Source organism: Stenella coeruleoalba (assembly GCF_951394435.1).
Source record: "Stenella coeruleoalba genome assembly, chromosome: 1".
NCBI lineage: Eukaryota > Metazoa > Chordata > Mammalia > Artiodactyla > Delphinidae > Stenella > Stenella coeruleoalba.
Genome location: NC_137169.1, coordinates 115,352,897 through 115,367,887, shown reverse-complemented (window position 1 = coordinate 115,367,887; position 14,991 = coordinate 115,352,897). Strand labels below are relative to the sequence as shown.

General features: G+C 49.1%; 2 protein-coding genes across 7 annotated transcripts in view; one reads left to right on the top strand and one right to left on the bottom strand.

Moving 5' to 3' along the window:
* DCAF8 (DDB1 and CUL4 associated factor 8) overlaps positions 1–6,045 on the top strand; it is a 42,947-nt gene extending 36,902 nt beyond the window's left edge. For all 5 annotated transcript variants that reach the window (XM_079933177.1, XM_079933174.1, XM_079933176.1 and 2 more), the window contains 4 exons: positions 631–761; positions 4,318–4,437; positions 4,839–4,955; positions 5,581–6,045. In XM_079933177.1, coding sequence (XP_079789303.1) covers positions 631–761; positions 4,318–4,437; positions 4,839–4,955; positions 5,581–5,697 — 485 coding nt within the window. In that variant the 3' untranslated portion in view covers positions 5,698–6,045. The remainder of the gene's footprint in view (positions 1–630; positions 762–4,317; positions 4,438–4,838; positions 4,956–5,580) is intronic.
* Positions 6,046–9,712: 3,667 nt separating this feature from the next.
* Positions 9,713–14,991, bottom strand: part of PEA15 (proliferation and apoptosis adaptor protein 15) — a 6,632-nt gene continuing 1,353 nt past the window's right edge. Inside the window, exons 1-4 of one of the 2 annotated variants that reach the window (XM_079933588.1) lie at positions 14,734–14,900; positions 11,691–11,864; positions 10,143–10,298; positions 9,713–9,988 (exon numbers count right to left, since the gene is read on the bottom strand). In XM_079933588.1, coding sequence (XP_079789714.1) covers positions 9,924–9,988; positions 10,143–10,298; positions 11,691–11,862 — 393 coding nt within the window. In that variant the 5' untranslated portion in view covers positions 11,863–11,864; positions 14,734–14,900 and the 3' untranslated portion in view covers positions 9,713–9,923. Of the gene's footprint in view, positions 9,989–10,142; positions 10,299–11,690; positions 11,865–14,733; positions 14,901–14,991 lie in introns of those variants that run through there. The other variant, XM_079933587.1, reaches the window with a different exon arrangement.

The following is a 14,991-nucleotide window of genomic DNA, read 5'->3' as shown; positions in this document are numbered from 1 at the left end:
ACTTGGATCTTAGTCCTTGGGCATACAGAAGGAAGTATTCCAGTCTCATGATTGGTATGGAACTGGATGTAGCAGTTGGGACTCCTGGTTTCTCTTACTAATTTCAGGGGGAACCCTGTTGTTCAGTCTTGGTAACACGCACAGTTCAGGTGCTTCTTATAGGCAGTTGTGGCATATACCTTCATCAGTCTTAGGTCACCTAATGACCCAGGAAGCATTGACAAGGTACCAGTGAAGCACACATACCAAGGATAATCCTAGGGCATAGGACAGTGCTGCCTAGGAGTGGGCAGAGCTGGGGCCATTCAGGTTGGGACAGGTGCGGCATTAGTGAGGCCTATGGCTGCTCCGTAGGGTGCAAACTAATGAGACTGAGGCTGTTGCTAAGGGCTGCAAACTCCTCAGCTCTATGGACCTCTTTAGGAGAATATAAATAGTCTCTGGAACTGGTGTGATTTTTATTCTGTCTATTATACATGCATAATCCCTTGATTTGTTTTGTGAAAGTGAAAGAAATTCTTTGGCTCTTAGCTGATTTAGATTTGTGAATAACTAAATTTCCTGTGAGGTAAATATATGTCGGCCTGATGCCAACTCTCATGTGGTTTATTCCTTCATTTGTCATTTCAGTAAAAGGCGTCAATTTCTATGGCCCCAAGAGTGAGTTTGTGGTGAGCGGTAGTGACTGCGGGCACATCTTCCTCTGGGAGAAATCATCCTGCCAGATCATTCAGTTCATGGAGGGGGACAAGGGAGGCGTGGTGAGTATGGTGTGCTGGGCTGGCTGGCTCTCTGCTCTCTCCAGTCATTAAGGTAGGCTTTAGCAGGGCCACTGAATTCTCACTCTGACAATGTAATACCACGTCTTAGAGGTCTAGCCAGCTAAATAAAAAGACAGTATAGTCTGGGGGTGCTGAGGTTTTAATGGAATATTTTCTTCCCTTTCCTGTCTTCTGCCCCTCTACAGCACGGTTTATTAAGAGGAGAAAGGGATTTTAGGGAAGAACCTCTGGCCTGAGTGAGGTATCTTTAGGCATGGACCTTTTCCAAAACAAAAGCATTAGCGTTCAGGGCACACACTGTAGTAGGTAGCTAAGTAGTGATCTTGAATAGATCCTGGATTAGCGGATACAAGCTAGAAGGAGCATTTTTTCTGACAGTTGGGAAAATCAGAATATGGTCTGTATATTGATACAAACACACATAATATATATGTATATATAGGGAGAGAGAGACGTGCTCACCCCCGCGACCATTTTTCTTGTTGTTGTTGTTTGACTGCTATACAACCCATGATCATATCATAGTCTGCCTGTCCTCTGAGTTCTGCAGACAGCCTCCATAGAGATAGGGCAAAAAGGAAGCCTGAGGATCGTGAGTTGGGGAGTGAAAGGTGGTCAGCTCTTAGGATGTATCTAGCTAACCATAAATTTTTTTGTTTTTTCTTTTTTGAGACCTAGTGTCAAGAAGGATTCAGTAGCTTTCTATTACAAGGTTTTCAGACTGCAGAAGATAAGAAAGAGGCAGTTTGGGCAACTGCATTTTACTGACTACCCAAGACAGTCTTGTTAAGAGCTTCTAAGGGATGGCTGAGATGCTTATTCTTTCTTCCTTTTCATTCCTCTTAAGCTGTGGGGAGCTACAAAGAACCCAGCCATCTCTTGATGAGGTTTATCCAGAGTGGTTTTAGAGTTTAGAATGGTTCATTGCAGTTGGGATCCCATTTCTTCTTGTGTGTCTCTTATCCTGGTGTGAGGCTATTTCAGACTTTCTTCTGGTTTCCTCTAAATTTGGGGGACCTGGGACCAGTATAGACCCAAAGCTTCTATGGCTTGAATATAAGTGGAGAAGAGTCTAGAACTTGAAGGTGTGTCTCACTGTTGCCTGCTTCATTTCCTACTTTTCCATAGGTCTTCTTCTATCATCTGTAGTGAACAAACCCAAAACACTGGAGTCTTAATGAGAATTCGGCAGTAGGCATGTAGTCATGAGAAAGTCAAAAGGGGCCAGTGAATCTTTTATTGATCATAAACTATTGTCTTTCATTCCATTCTAGAGAGATGCAGGGCTGAATGCCCTCCCCCAGGCCAGCACTTGTCTGTGGTCCAGAATCACTCTACAGGCCAATCTCCTTTCAGCTTAGCCAGTGTCAGGGTTTGATGATTAATCCAGGTGCTCAGGTTGGGAGGGCATTTGCGTAGGATGGGTGGGCCCCAGGCCTGAGTTTTAGTGGGCATAAGAGTGAGGTACTAGAACAAGAGGTATAAAGACTGCACCCTGCAGCGAGATTCCTGGCTTGTTCTTGCCTCTGTGTAAGCTGAATGATCTATGTGGTCCTCACTTGGCTCCTTCTGATTTTTTGTGCTAACCTCCCAGCAGTGGGGTCACCAGCGCCAGCCTGAATGCAGACTATATCATTAAGTAGACTATTAGAACCAGAAGGAATCTTTGAAATTCTCATCCACCTTGCCCAGGTATCTCAGTTCTGTTTTTGGCTCAAACTCTAGTCCTTCCGTTGTTTGCATTCGGGGCAAGGGTGGGGGATGATGTCAAAGGACAATCCTTAGTCTCCCGAAAGCACTTTACTCCTTTATCCCATCACCTTCATCCCTCAGCCCAGTCATCTAAGGCCAGAGCTCTTTTCTCTGCTCAGGCATTACTGACAGGATAAGTCCTGGCATGCAGACAGGTCGGGTGAAGTGACCAGGTATTCTGGCCCAGAAGCTCTCTGTTGCCTTCCCCTGCAAGCTCCATCTCAGGTACTATATGTAACTTACTCTCTTGCCATTGGCTTTGTCCTTAGTCTTAAGTTCCAAGGAATTTCTCCCTTGTGCCTTTTTATTTTGCTGACTTGTCAAGCATAGCTAGGTCAGAGTTTAGAAGGGTAGCAAGGGCTTGAGATGGATGAACGAGTTCAAGTTTGTATGTGTTAAGTTGTCACATATCTTTTGATAATATTTTCTGGCAATGGAGTTTTTCTCTCTAGTGCCACCTCTGCTCCAGATGCTGGAACCTCTTCCACATTGCCTAAAAGAGCCCAAATATAAACTTTGTAATGAGCTGATATGTGGAATAAAAGAAGAAAGAAGGGAAATGTGGTTTCTGCTTTACTCTTAGACTCAGACTTAGCTTCAGTGTTTTCTGAGAATTTATTTGTAAAATGGAAGACAAAGAAGATTGGAAGTCTGTATGTCAGTTTTATTTTCCATGCTGACCCTGGCTTCCCATCAGCTGCTCTCCGCATGTGCAGGCGAGGCAGAGAAGGTTGGTCCAGAGAGAACTAAGAGGCTGTTTGCCAGGGGTTGTTTCCTTGGACTGTACTGCAGCTGCAAGACGGGGTGGGGTGAGGTGAGGAGTGGCTAGGACCACACCTTCTTCCTTCTGGATGCTTTTGCCATCTATTCCTCATCTGACTAAAAGCCCAAAAATGCTTTAGCAGCTAGATCTGGGACCAGCTCCTCCGGTGGCATGGTAGCTGCCCTGCTCTGCCAGGAAGGCTGATGTTTCCAAGTCAGACAGCAGGGGGCATGGGTGCCTTTGGAAAGAAGGAGGCTGCCTAAGCCAGAAGGCCTTTGCCTCGGCTGCTGTAGTTCATTCCTCCTGCTCAGTGAATATATCCAGAGGGTGGCTGAGCTTGAGGCTGTGGGTGCCCAAGGAAGCTGCCTCACTGTACCGTGCTGTCCTATAGCTGAGCCTGTTGTGCTGTCATGGCAGGCAGCAGAATGCTGTCTCCTGGGGTCTGCAGGGTTCTCAAGCAGATATGTGTCTCCACTACCCTACTGTATTTCAGGCTCAGCCTCTTCCCAGCCTATGCCTTCTTCCAGTTCTTATAAACAGTGGAATGTAATTGTTCTCTGAGTCTTCTCTGGGGGCTCAGCAGCAGCTGCTGCTTTCTTCATTTTTAAAAATGTATTTGCCACTTGGTGAAAGCCACTGAGATGTTTTTTTCCAGACTGGGGCAAGTTGGAGCTTTGGAAGCTGGAGAGAATGAGGTCATCTGAACCTCACTGCCTTTTTGTGAAGCCAGCAGTATGCTTGGCCAGTCACCCGCCCACCCCTAGAGCTATATCTCAGGATGAGGCCACCCCTACCTAAACCTAGGAAGTGAGAGATAGGCCTGGTCTTATATCCAGTCTGTGTCCAGTGTTTCTTTCACCCCGAGGGCCCTTTAGCCTAGGCTTATGATGGGTGGGCCTGTCTTCCCAGCAGCTGTCTTAACTTTTATCAAGGACAGTTGTTTGTTTCAAGGTGAGTAGTGGTTTTTAAACCGTATTGCCACATACCCCTGAGCCTATGTTTTCCTTTACTTCTGACCAGGTAAACTGTCTTGAGCCCCACCCTCACCTGCCTGTGCTGGCAACCAGTGGCCTAGACCATGATGTCAAGATCTGGGCACCCACAGCTGAAACTTCCACTGAACTTACAGGGTTAAAGGATGTAAGTAGCTGACTATAGATTTCTTCTTTCTGCTTATCCACATACTGTTAGGAGTTTTCATTGTCATAGGAAGGAATAACTTGCTGTACAGTTCTTTAAAGGCACTGCTCTAACACCCTCCCCCACATTCCTGTCATTGCCTCTCTAGGAACAGTCCCAGTCCGGGGGTCCAGGGTGCAGCTTTGAAGTGCATCTAGTTCATGGTAGAGGGGACATCTTTAGGAAGAATCATCCATCTTCTCAGTGGATGAACCTGGGGCATCCTTTCTTAGTCGAATCTAGCTATACTCCAGCTCAGTAGTTTCTAAGGGAAGATTTTACTGGGCTAGAACACCAGCCTTTTCTGATCAGGTCCAGGGTTCCTATTCATTACCCACTTCCCCAACCCTTTTTGGTTCCAGGTGATTAAGAAGAACAAGCGGGAACGGGATGAAGATAGCTTACACCACACCGACCTATTTGATAGCCACATGCTCTGGTTCCTCATGCATCACCTGAGACAAAGACGCCATCACCGGGTAAGCTGGAGTGGGAAGTGAGCTCCCAAGGGCAGTGACCCTCTCAAGAGGGTAAAATGTTCCAGGGCATACTTCTCGCTGCTTTAGGAGGAATCAAGTGGAGTTAGTTGGGTTTCCTATCCATTATTCCCCATCCCCATCAGAGCTTTGATGTAGCCTTGGAAGAGCCACTAGCAGAAATAGCTGGTGTCTGCTTAGTGTTCTCCATCACCACGCATGCACAGGGTTGTCTTCAAAAAGGCAAAGGCATGAGGGTGGGGAAGGAGTTGAGAAGAAATAAGTCATCTCAGGTGTCTTCTGTCTTTTCTCTTGTGACACAAGAGGCCTAGGGCAGGGGTTAGCAAACTGTGGCAGTTTGGGCAAGTGCCTGCTTTTTGTAAATAAAGTTTTATTAGACTACAGCCACACCCATTCATTTATGTGTTGCCTGGCTGCTTTCATGCTACAACAGCAGAGTTGAATAGTTGTGACAGAGATACGGCCCATGAGTCTAAAATATTTACTGTCTGGCCCTTTAAGAAAAATTCTGCCGACCCCTGGCCTAGAGCATGTAAATTATAGCTAAGACCTAACAGGCTTGTCCTTGTTCCAGGGAAATTACTAATAAGCCTTTCCCATCCTACAGCGCTGGCGAGAACCTGGGGTTGGGGCCACAGACGCAGACTCGGATGAGTCTCCCAGCTCCTCAGATACATCGGACGAGGAGGAGGGCCCTGACCGGGTGCAGTGCATGCCATCCTGAGGCCTCGTACCCAGGAGGGGCAGGCTGGGGCTGCCAACCCGATCCTGCCTGGGCAGCCCTTTCCTGTCCCAGGCTCTAACATTCAGCAGAAACGCACTTTGGACTTTTTTGCTTTAGATTTAAAAAAAAAAAAAGAAAAGAAAAGAAAAAAAAGAAAAAAAAAGACATCCCAGGAGGACAAGCCAGAGGGGAGCAAACCTACAGAGCATCTAGAAGTGGGAATTGAGCCCTGGAATGGGGTTCCATGGAGAGGTGCATAGGACTTGGCAGAAATGGCCTCTCCCCAAAGCCTTTTTTTTTGGGAGGGGGGAGCCTATTTTGTTAACTGGTTTGGGGTAGGGAATGGGGTTTCCTTTTCTTTGATCTCCCTTGTTTCTTGGGTGGGGGGTGGGGGGATAACTGGCTGTTCAGTACCAAGGGGCCAGACTGGGGGTGGTAGAAATGCCACTCTCTCTTTGGTTTAGGTTTTTGACTTTATTTTCTTTATTTTTTAAAATTCTATGACAGTTGCATTGTTTTTTCTTCCCCCTGAGCAAGCAACCCCATCCCAGGATCCTGTTTTTCTGGGGAGTCCTTAGAGCCCCTAACCATCCCACACTCTTCACTTTCTTTTCCACCCCATTCATTCTCTGTACTTATCACAGTGTTTTGCACTTGATTATGTATCCTTCACTCTCTTCTCTTCATCCCATCACCCCCTCAGTAGGTCTGGTGAGGGAGGTTGGGGGGAGGTGGGAGGAGGGACAGAAGTGGAAGAATAGGAAGGTGGTTACCTCTTCTGTTACTTAAAAAAAAAAAAAGTTGTTTGGTGGCAGCAATCTCCCTGTCCCTATCACTGTTAGAGGCCTAATTTTATATCTATAAATATATTAAAAAGCAAGTCAAAATTGGATGTATCATGTTAAAATTATTGTTGAAGTTTAAATACCTATATATTCTCTATGACTGCAATAAAGGGACTTACAGGAGAGAGTGAGTGAGAGTAATGATGTGGAGGTATCACCTGGGGTCAGCCTACCCTCTGTGCACAGCTACTGGAGATTAGGGCTTAACCCTTATGTTTTAGGAGGCTCAAGAATGGAAGGATCCTGAATTCTGCCCTTTCCTGCTTTCCTACCATGGTTTCAGGGTTGGGAAGCCCCTTTCATCTCTTTGCTCCAGATATCCTACCTCTGCTTAAGTCTTGTGGGGATTCCCAGGATGGCTCTGCTAACCAGAGACTGGCTCATCTTCAAAACTTGACTGAACTGTGACTTCAGGAAGGGTTCTGCCACTGCACACCGTCTCTCCTAATACTGTGTGTGACAGAAGACACACTCACTCTTAGCTTTAGCTGCTTGATTCTTTAAACTATCCAACTCCACACCAACTCCCTTCCTAATGGAAGAGTATAGGGAAAGACCTCCTGGGTTTGACTTTATACCTTGTCCACCTTTTCCTATCTTGGGATTGAAGGACAAGTCATTAATCTAAGGATTGAGTAAGGTGGCTGGGGCTCAGACACCTATTGTATCACTGGTCACTAATTATCAAAGTCCCAGTTGCATTCTTGCCCTTAAATGCTTTTGTTGCTATTTCTTTGCCCCTAACCAGGAATTCTGCATCCTGGGACAGTCAGATTCTACTAGAACAGGCCAGGAAGGAAGGGAGGAGTGAAAGGGTGGAATTCCCAGATACTCCTTCCTCCTGCCCCTTTTCCTAGCAGCTCTCAGACCAGATGTTAGCTGCTGTACTTCCTCCCTGAGGTAGTGAATGTGTGGTGACTGTGAGTGGTCTGTGTTCTTATCGCTGGTGGGGTGATGGAGTGGGCTGAAACCATGCACTCTGGAATTTGTTGTGTATTTTCTCTCAGTAAAGCTTTTTTTTTTTCCCCCCCCTGACTGCTGCTGTGTGTGTGATATGTGAGCCATTCATTCATGATGGGCTATTTTTGTTCCTTTCAGTATAGGTGCCTGGCCCTGGTCTTATTACAATTTTAGGAAGTCCAGTCTGGGATATCCATGTTTCCAGTGGTTGGGCTCCAGTGGGAGACTGTGGAAGTGGAATAGGCCCCACAGTTCAGTGATACTTAGAAAATGAGAGAGGGCAGAGATCCTACTAGGGGTATTTTCCTGGCCTCTTCCAGGCTGCAGTTAAGGATTTGGGGGTAAATTTTGCTCTCCCTCCCCAGTCATCCAAAGGCTTAAAAACCCCGGTCATTCACACAAATTTAGAATCAGTTAGGTACAGTACAATCACCTTTATTCCAGGGTTAGAACAAGGCCGTGCACACTGCAGACAGAGGAGCACAGGATAGGGGCAATCTCACAGCAGTATAGGGGGCAGGAGGGCAGGTTAGTCGTTTTAGATTATTTTGCCTTACAGAGAAATTGCTAGACTCCGCTGAAAATGACCCTGTCTCCCTTCTCCCATCTCATCCTCTTCTCTCTTCAAAGGAAGGCTCTTTATAATATATTCCCTCCCTCCACCTCCTTTCTCTCTCAGACTTGTTCTCACATAACATATCCTGGCTTGGAAGGATAATTCCTGCTCTTTATCCCCCTCCCAATTCTACAAGTATCTCTCTCTCCTTGTGGGAGAAGCCAGACAGGACTGGGGAAACTTGGGAAGGTCCTTTAAGGCAAAACTGTGGAGTACTCGAGGTGTATGTGTTAAGGCAGGTGTCCGCAGCAGTGGCCAGAGGGGACAGGCAGGTTGGGCTGGGCTAGGCTAGGATTAGAGGGTGCTCTCCAACCAGTCTGGCTTCTTCCCTCTTCCAGTAGCCAGCTCTCCCCTCCACTAAAGTTTTGCTCCCACATCCTAGAAGCTCCTAGCTTAAACTTTCTCTAAATAGCCTCTTGAGATTGCATGTGAATTGAAAGTTTAAAAAAGTTTTTTTTGTTTTGACTATGTAGCAATTTGACTCTGCCACTCCCTTCACTGTGGCATTCCCCTTCCACCCCCGTCCTGGCCTAGACAATAAGTTAATGCCAGACACCACAAAAAAGGGCAGACATGGCAGTGCGGGTTTAATATACATATATGTAGAATATATATGTACACACAGTTAGCACGGTCAGGGTGGGGATGGCTATCTTGGGACAGGCAGGAGGCTGGGGTCACTGTACTCTAGTGATTTGGCTAGGAGGGGTTCATAAGCCCAAGGTGCCAGGATATTGAGGGAGAGGGGTTACCGAGTCCCCTCCTGGACTGAATTGGGGATCAGTGCAACGGAAAACACTGTAGTTAGCTTCTTCCCTTCTTTCTGGCTTGGGGGAGAGGGGGTTCTAGATCATGGAGAGAGGGAAGGTTGCCTGCAATAACCACGTAGGGACTCTGTAAGTGGGAGCAGGATTGGAGTTAAAACCTAAGGATCTCGATTCCCCAACCTCCCTAGGTTCAGGGGACTCCTGTGCAACAGTCTGAGTAGGAATAAAGGAGTGGAACAGGGAACTCCTCTCTGCCTTCATCCCCACTCAGGCTCAGTGATGGGGTGTGTTCCCAGCACAGTCTCTCCAGAGCAGAGGTGGGTGGGGGGTATCTAATGCTGGGTTCTCCATGGGGTTTGAACTTTGGGGCCAGGGAAGGATCCAGTGATCCTCTCTCTTTAGGTCCCTGGCTCATACCCACCGTAGGCCCATGAGAGGGGAGCAAAAAGGGACCTGCTGGTGCCCAGGCCCTCCAACCTGAGGAACTACTGGAAACTGGACTCCTGAGCCAGTCCAGCTTTGGGGTACAAACACAAACTCTGGCTTTTCTTTGCCCCTTCCAGGTGGGGGTTGGGTAGTCTCTTCATCTTCCCTCTCACTGCTTTTCATTCGATTCACCCACCTCTCCCATGCCTCACTCCTACCTCGCCGCCTCATTGTAGGAAAATACAGGCCCTTTTCTGCTCCCACACTTTAGAGAGGTGGGGGAAGAGTGGAGGAAAGGGAAGTAGGAGGAATGTGCCCATTTCTATTTGCATAGAAATAGCCCCCAACTCCCCCTAGAGTGGGGAAACTGAGCTCCCCCACTCCCAGCCCCTGACCCCCATCCCCTCACAAGGAGGAGGAACTAGATGAGCTAGACATATAGACAGACAGCCAGAGCGTGCGCACACGCACACACACGCGCACAGTAGGGGGGTTAGGACCAGGTTAGTAAGTGGGTAGATGGGGGGGGATGCCCTTGCCCCCTCCCCTGGAGGATGGGGGAAGAGAATGGTCTGATGAAGGTCCAACCTTCCTCCTCTTCCTCCCCCTTGCTCAGGCTTTCTTCGGTGGAGGAGCCAATTTGATGATCTCTTCCTCAGAGGGCTGCCGGATAATGTCTGGGGGCAAAAAAGGGATGTGTCCAGGGACAGAAGTCACGGGAGGCAGTAGGCAGGCTAACTGATCATAAGCCTCTGTTCTCCCAGAATTCAAGTATTCCACAGATAATCCATGGGAGGGGCAGAGGTACATATTAAAGGCATGGCCTCTTACCTTTGTACTTCTTGGCACTGGGGATACGGGTTAGCTTGGTGTCCAGCTCATCTTCCTCAGAGATCTTCAGAACACGGGTTCTGTAGTCAACCACCATAGTGAGTAGGTCAGGACGGCGGGAGATCTCAAAGATGTGCTCGATATAAGAGAGGTTGTCTGGAGGAAGGCAGGAGACTGAGGATCAGAGCTGCTGTAGAGGTCAGCTTCCCCTACACTGCTGGATTAGGCTTCAGGAACCAAGCCTGAGTTGCTCACATTGGTTACTGGAGGAGGCAACACTGGAAGAAGAGGGGCAGCTAAGCCAGGAAAAGAAAGCTAAAGCACCAGAAGACAGTAGAGAACTCTTCTCAGGAAGGGCAGATCATTGATGAGTGAAGTTTCTAGATTACAGATTTAGAATGAGGGATTTAGGTTAAATACCAGGTTCCACACTGAGTGGAGGGGAGAAGAGAAAAATTAACCGGGCTTCCAAATACCCAACATCCACCCTGTCCCTCTTTCACTTTTCCTCCAAGCAAGCATCAGAATTTCCCAGCAGCACATGTAGGACCAGAAGGGTGGGATCTGTAGACAACCCAGGAGAGATTCTGGGCCTGGTGAGAAGGGTAATTCTGAATGAGAAGGCACAGATATGACCAGAGGGATGATGTCCATGGGTCGGCCAGTTCTAGGAGATTGCAGGTGCCTTCTTGCCTGGCTCCTCCCCTCTACTGCAGTAGTCCCCTAAGTCAGCGGTCCCCAACCTTTTTAGCACCAGGGACCGGTTCCGTGGAAGACAATTTTTCCATGGACAGGGTGGGCGGGGGTGGGATGGTTCAAGCTGTAATTCGAGCAATGGGGAGCGAGCGGTAGATGAAGCTTCGCTCACTCGCGCCCACTCCTCACCTCTTGCTGTGCGGCCGGGTTCCTAACAGGACCGCTAGGGACCCCTGTCCTAAGTGTAGCATGTCCTCCTTCAGCCTCCCTCCCTTCATTCCATGCTACAGATTAGTATCTCTGAAGCACCCTCAGGGCACTCACCTCACCTATCAAATACCCTGTCACTCAAGGCCCTCCACAACACAGTCTTAACTTACCTTTCCAGCCACTTCTAAACATGCTATGTTCCTCTGCCTAGCATGTCCTCCTTTGGATCCTGCCTTTGAAATCCCACTTGCCCTTCAGGGCCATCTTAAATACCAGTTCCTCCCCAAAGCCCTTTCCAGAGCAATGGTCTCTAAAAGTGAATAAGAAAATGTTAGAACTTGTGGTTTTAAGTTTTATCACCTTTAAGTCCTATTTTAATGTTTTATTATATATATGATAATAGCACAGTAGGATCTGAGTAACATTTTTTGCTGAATAATATTTTTACTGAAGAATGTAATGCACCATGAAGAATGTAAAGACCACTGCCCTAGAGCCCCTCTACTCTCTTAGAGCACCCCTCTTATCCTGCCTTGTCAAAAAGGAGTGCACTTTGTATAGGAGCTCTGAGCTCATTTCTATTTGCTGAATGAACTGAGCCTGAACGGCTGATGGTAGGATGCCTGTGTCCCCCTCCCCCACCTTTGTCCAGCTTGTTGTGGCTCTCCAGGAAGCTAAACCAGGCACTGCCAGTAGTGATCTCCTCGCTCTTCTCACTGGGGATGTCCTCCTTGCAGGCTGACTTGAGCTGTTCCAGATCTTCAAGGGTGATGTTGTTGGTCAGGTCCTGGAGGAGGGTCCCGTACTCGGCCATGACTGGGGTTGGGGGGAACAAAGGGAGAGGAGGCTGAGCTTGAGGTTCACGGTTTGGTTCACTCACTGGCACTACCCACCTCTCCTCTACCCTACCAGGCAAGTGCCTGGAACACAGAGGTTGGGGAGGCTAGGACTGGAGGAAGAAAAGGAAGACCTAAGGGAGGTAGGAGTAGACAGGAAGAAACTGGGAAGCTAGGGGCCAGGCTGGAGTCTAGAGTGAAAAGTCACACTTCCTTCTCCCCACCATCTTTTTTCTTCCTTTTCCCCCCTCTAACAGTAACCCTGGCAACAGCTCCCCGACTGAGGAGGCGGTTACCATAGCAACCTGCTCCCGACTTTCTCACCCGCTGTCTCCAAGTCCCCCCCCAGAATCGCCCCACCCACCTGCAACCCCTCCCCCTGTCAAACAAAACAAAACACACCAAAACGACCAGGGAGAGGCTTGCTGTGGCAGTGAGAAGCTAAAAGGAAGGGGCTGGGGGAGGTTGATTGGAGCTCATGTTCTAGCTTCCATTCTTTCCCAGAAGCAAAGGGGGTCCCTCACTTCAACTCCCCACCACCCCACTAATGACTCATTTTGGATAGATGCCTAGTTGCCTGGCCCCTCCATGCTCAGCCCTGTATTCAGTCATTGGGTCTCGGGATGGGGGTGGGGAGGGTGAAGCAATGGGCTACCCCCACCTTTGCGGAGCCCATTTTCTCCCTTGATTGCTGCTGGGCCTCTACACAGCCCTTTCTCCTAGCCTTTGTGCTATGCCTACAGCCCCCGCGCCCAAGAATACCAAGCGGCTGGCTCTGGCCCCCTGCCCAGTTCCCAGGCTGGCTGGGTGGCAGGGAGAAGGGGTTCAGACGCAGCTTTGGGAAAGTCTGGCAGGAAGGGGGCTGCCACTTCTGCTTGCATCAACATCCCGCTGGCACTACCTTCAGCGTGACCTCCCACAGGGGGCTGGGGAAGGCTGGATCTCATCTAGGCCTTCACCCCATCCCTCTTCTATGAAGATTTTTAGGTGAAAAAGGAGAGGACATTCAAGGCCCTCCTTCCACTAAGATAGGGACTGTGGCTAAGACAGGAAGAAAGAAGGTCAGACCTTAGAATGAACTTTCTGGATTTGATAAAATGTGAAACTCCAGTGGTGAGTTTTAAAAAGGGGCTTTTTTCCCCCACAATGACTATATATTTCTTTTATAATTAAAAAGTAAAGCATTTTAAAAAGTAAATTATGGCATAAACACTCTGTGGCTAGACTAAGGGGTGGGGCAAGGAGCTAGATGACCTTGTACTTGACTGAGACTGCCCACAAATCACCCCAACAATGGGCCGGGAATATAGCAGAAAGGGACTCGTTGACACACCCCATATTCCTTATTTCCACCTACATGCAGGGAAACTGAGGGAGAGAAGCATGCACCCAGGAGGCCCCATTCCCAGCCCCCTACTTGGACCAGAACAAACAAGCCTCCCTTGGTGGCAGGCACTGTGACACAAACACACAAGAAGCCAGGCAGCAGGGCCAGCAGGAGCCCCACGAGAAACAGGCACTTATACACATGCTCACTTGCACACCCAGGTGCAACCAGACAGAGGGCCCAGCGGTGGCCCTGCCAGGCTGGGCCAGAAACAATGCTCTCTGACTGTCAGCACCAGGAACCGTCTCGCCTTGAAATCTAGGTCACAGCAGCAGGCTCTGGAGCTCAGCCCCCACCCCCCTCCACTGATAATCCAAGGACAGAAAAGGGGATGTAGACAAGGGGAGTGATGGGGACAGGGTTCAGAGATGGGGATAATAATGGAGGTGGGGTGTGAAGAGAGCTGAAGAAAAAAGGGCAGCATGGGAAGGAGGCAAGATGCGCTCAAGAAGGCTGCCCCAGTCGAGGAGACCCTGCGACCAAGCCCTTAGCTGGAAAATGGGACAGACTTCAGGACCATAGTGCCCTGCTTTCACATAGAAGAAGAGTTTGTAAATACAGAGATCCTGTGGGAGGAGGGGGAGAGAGAGAGAGAGAGAGAGAGAGAGAGAGAGAGAGAGAGAGAGAGAGAGAGAGAGAGAGAGAATATCTCCTGGGAGGAGTTAAGATTTAGGACTCTGAATTGAAAACACAGACTTACAGGGGAGGTGGGCGGGAAGGGATTAATGTGTATTAGACACCCACCCACAAAGGCTGGGGGCGGTGAGTAGGAGCTTTCTGTGAGAGTGAAACAGATACAAGGAGGCCCCTGAGAGAAATGGGGGTGGGAATGTGTGTGTGCCAGAACCCTCTGTATGGATGCTGATCCTGGGTGTGGGCACAGGTACAGGGAGGAGGCAGTGCTGGTATCTGTGGGTGTGTTTGGATGTTCTGGTAATGGATGTGTACGTGCCAGCACTGGATGTGTGGCTTTGAGTGTATGTGGTCTGTGTGTATGTGTCTGACCAGCTAAGAGTATGTGTAAGAAGGCAGATAATCACAGGCTCACATCCAGAGAAAAGAGGAAGGGTAAGGGGAGCCTAGAGAATGGAGGAAGAGAACTGGTGTTGGGAGAGGGAAAGAGACTGAGCCTGCAAATGAGGAATCCTTGGGGCGGGGGAGGGGCACAGGGAGCTCACAGAGTCCACGAAGAGAAGGCTGCAGCCTCAGCTCAGTGGTTACCATGGCAACCTCAGTTCTGGGTGCCCCCCCCCCCATTCAGTTGTCAGGACAATGACACCACTGGATAGGAGGGATGTGGGGAGTGGGGAGTAAGAACAGAGAGAAGGGATAGGAGAAGGGCCCGGTAAGGGTGCAGGGAAAGGCAGCCTAGTGTCCTGCCTCCCTGGAGAGATCCCATTTGCCCAGGCCTGGGTGTGGCAGCAGGGGCAAGGGCAGGGGAGTTTGGGGGAAATTTCCTTACTTGGTTCTCAAGCTTTCCTGGTCAACCATTGTCCAGTTGTAGTCTGGCCATGGTAGGTGGGGCTTGGCAGAAGCTTGGCTCCTTCACCCTCCATGTTGCTTTTCTTACCCAAGATTTAGAATTCCATAGGGCCTATAGAGAAGTCTCCTGCCCTCATAGCTCTGAAGAGTCCTCCTGACCTCTGGAACAGTGCAGAGGCTGCCCAGGGAACACCAGGCAGCCTGGGCGGAGGCCACTCTTGGGACAGGATACTTGGCC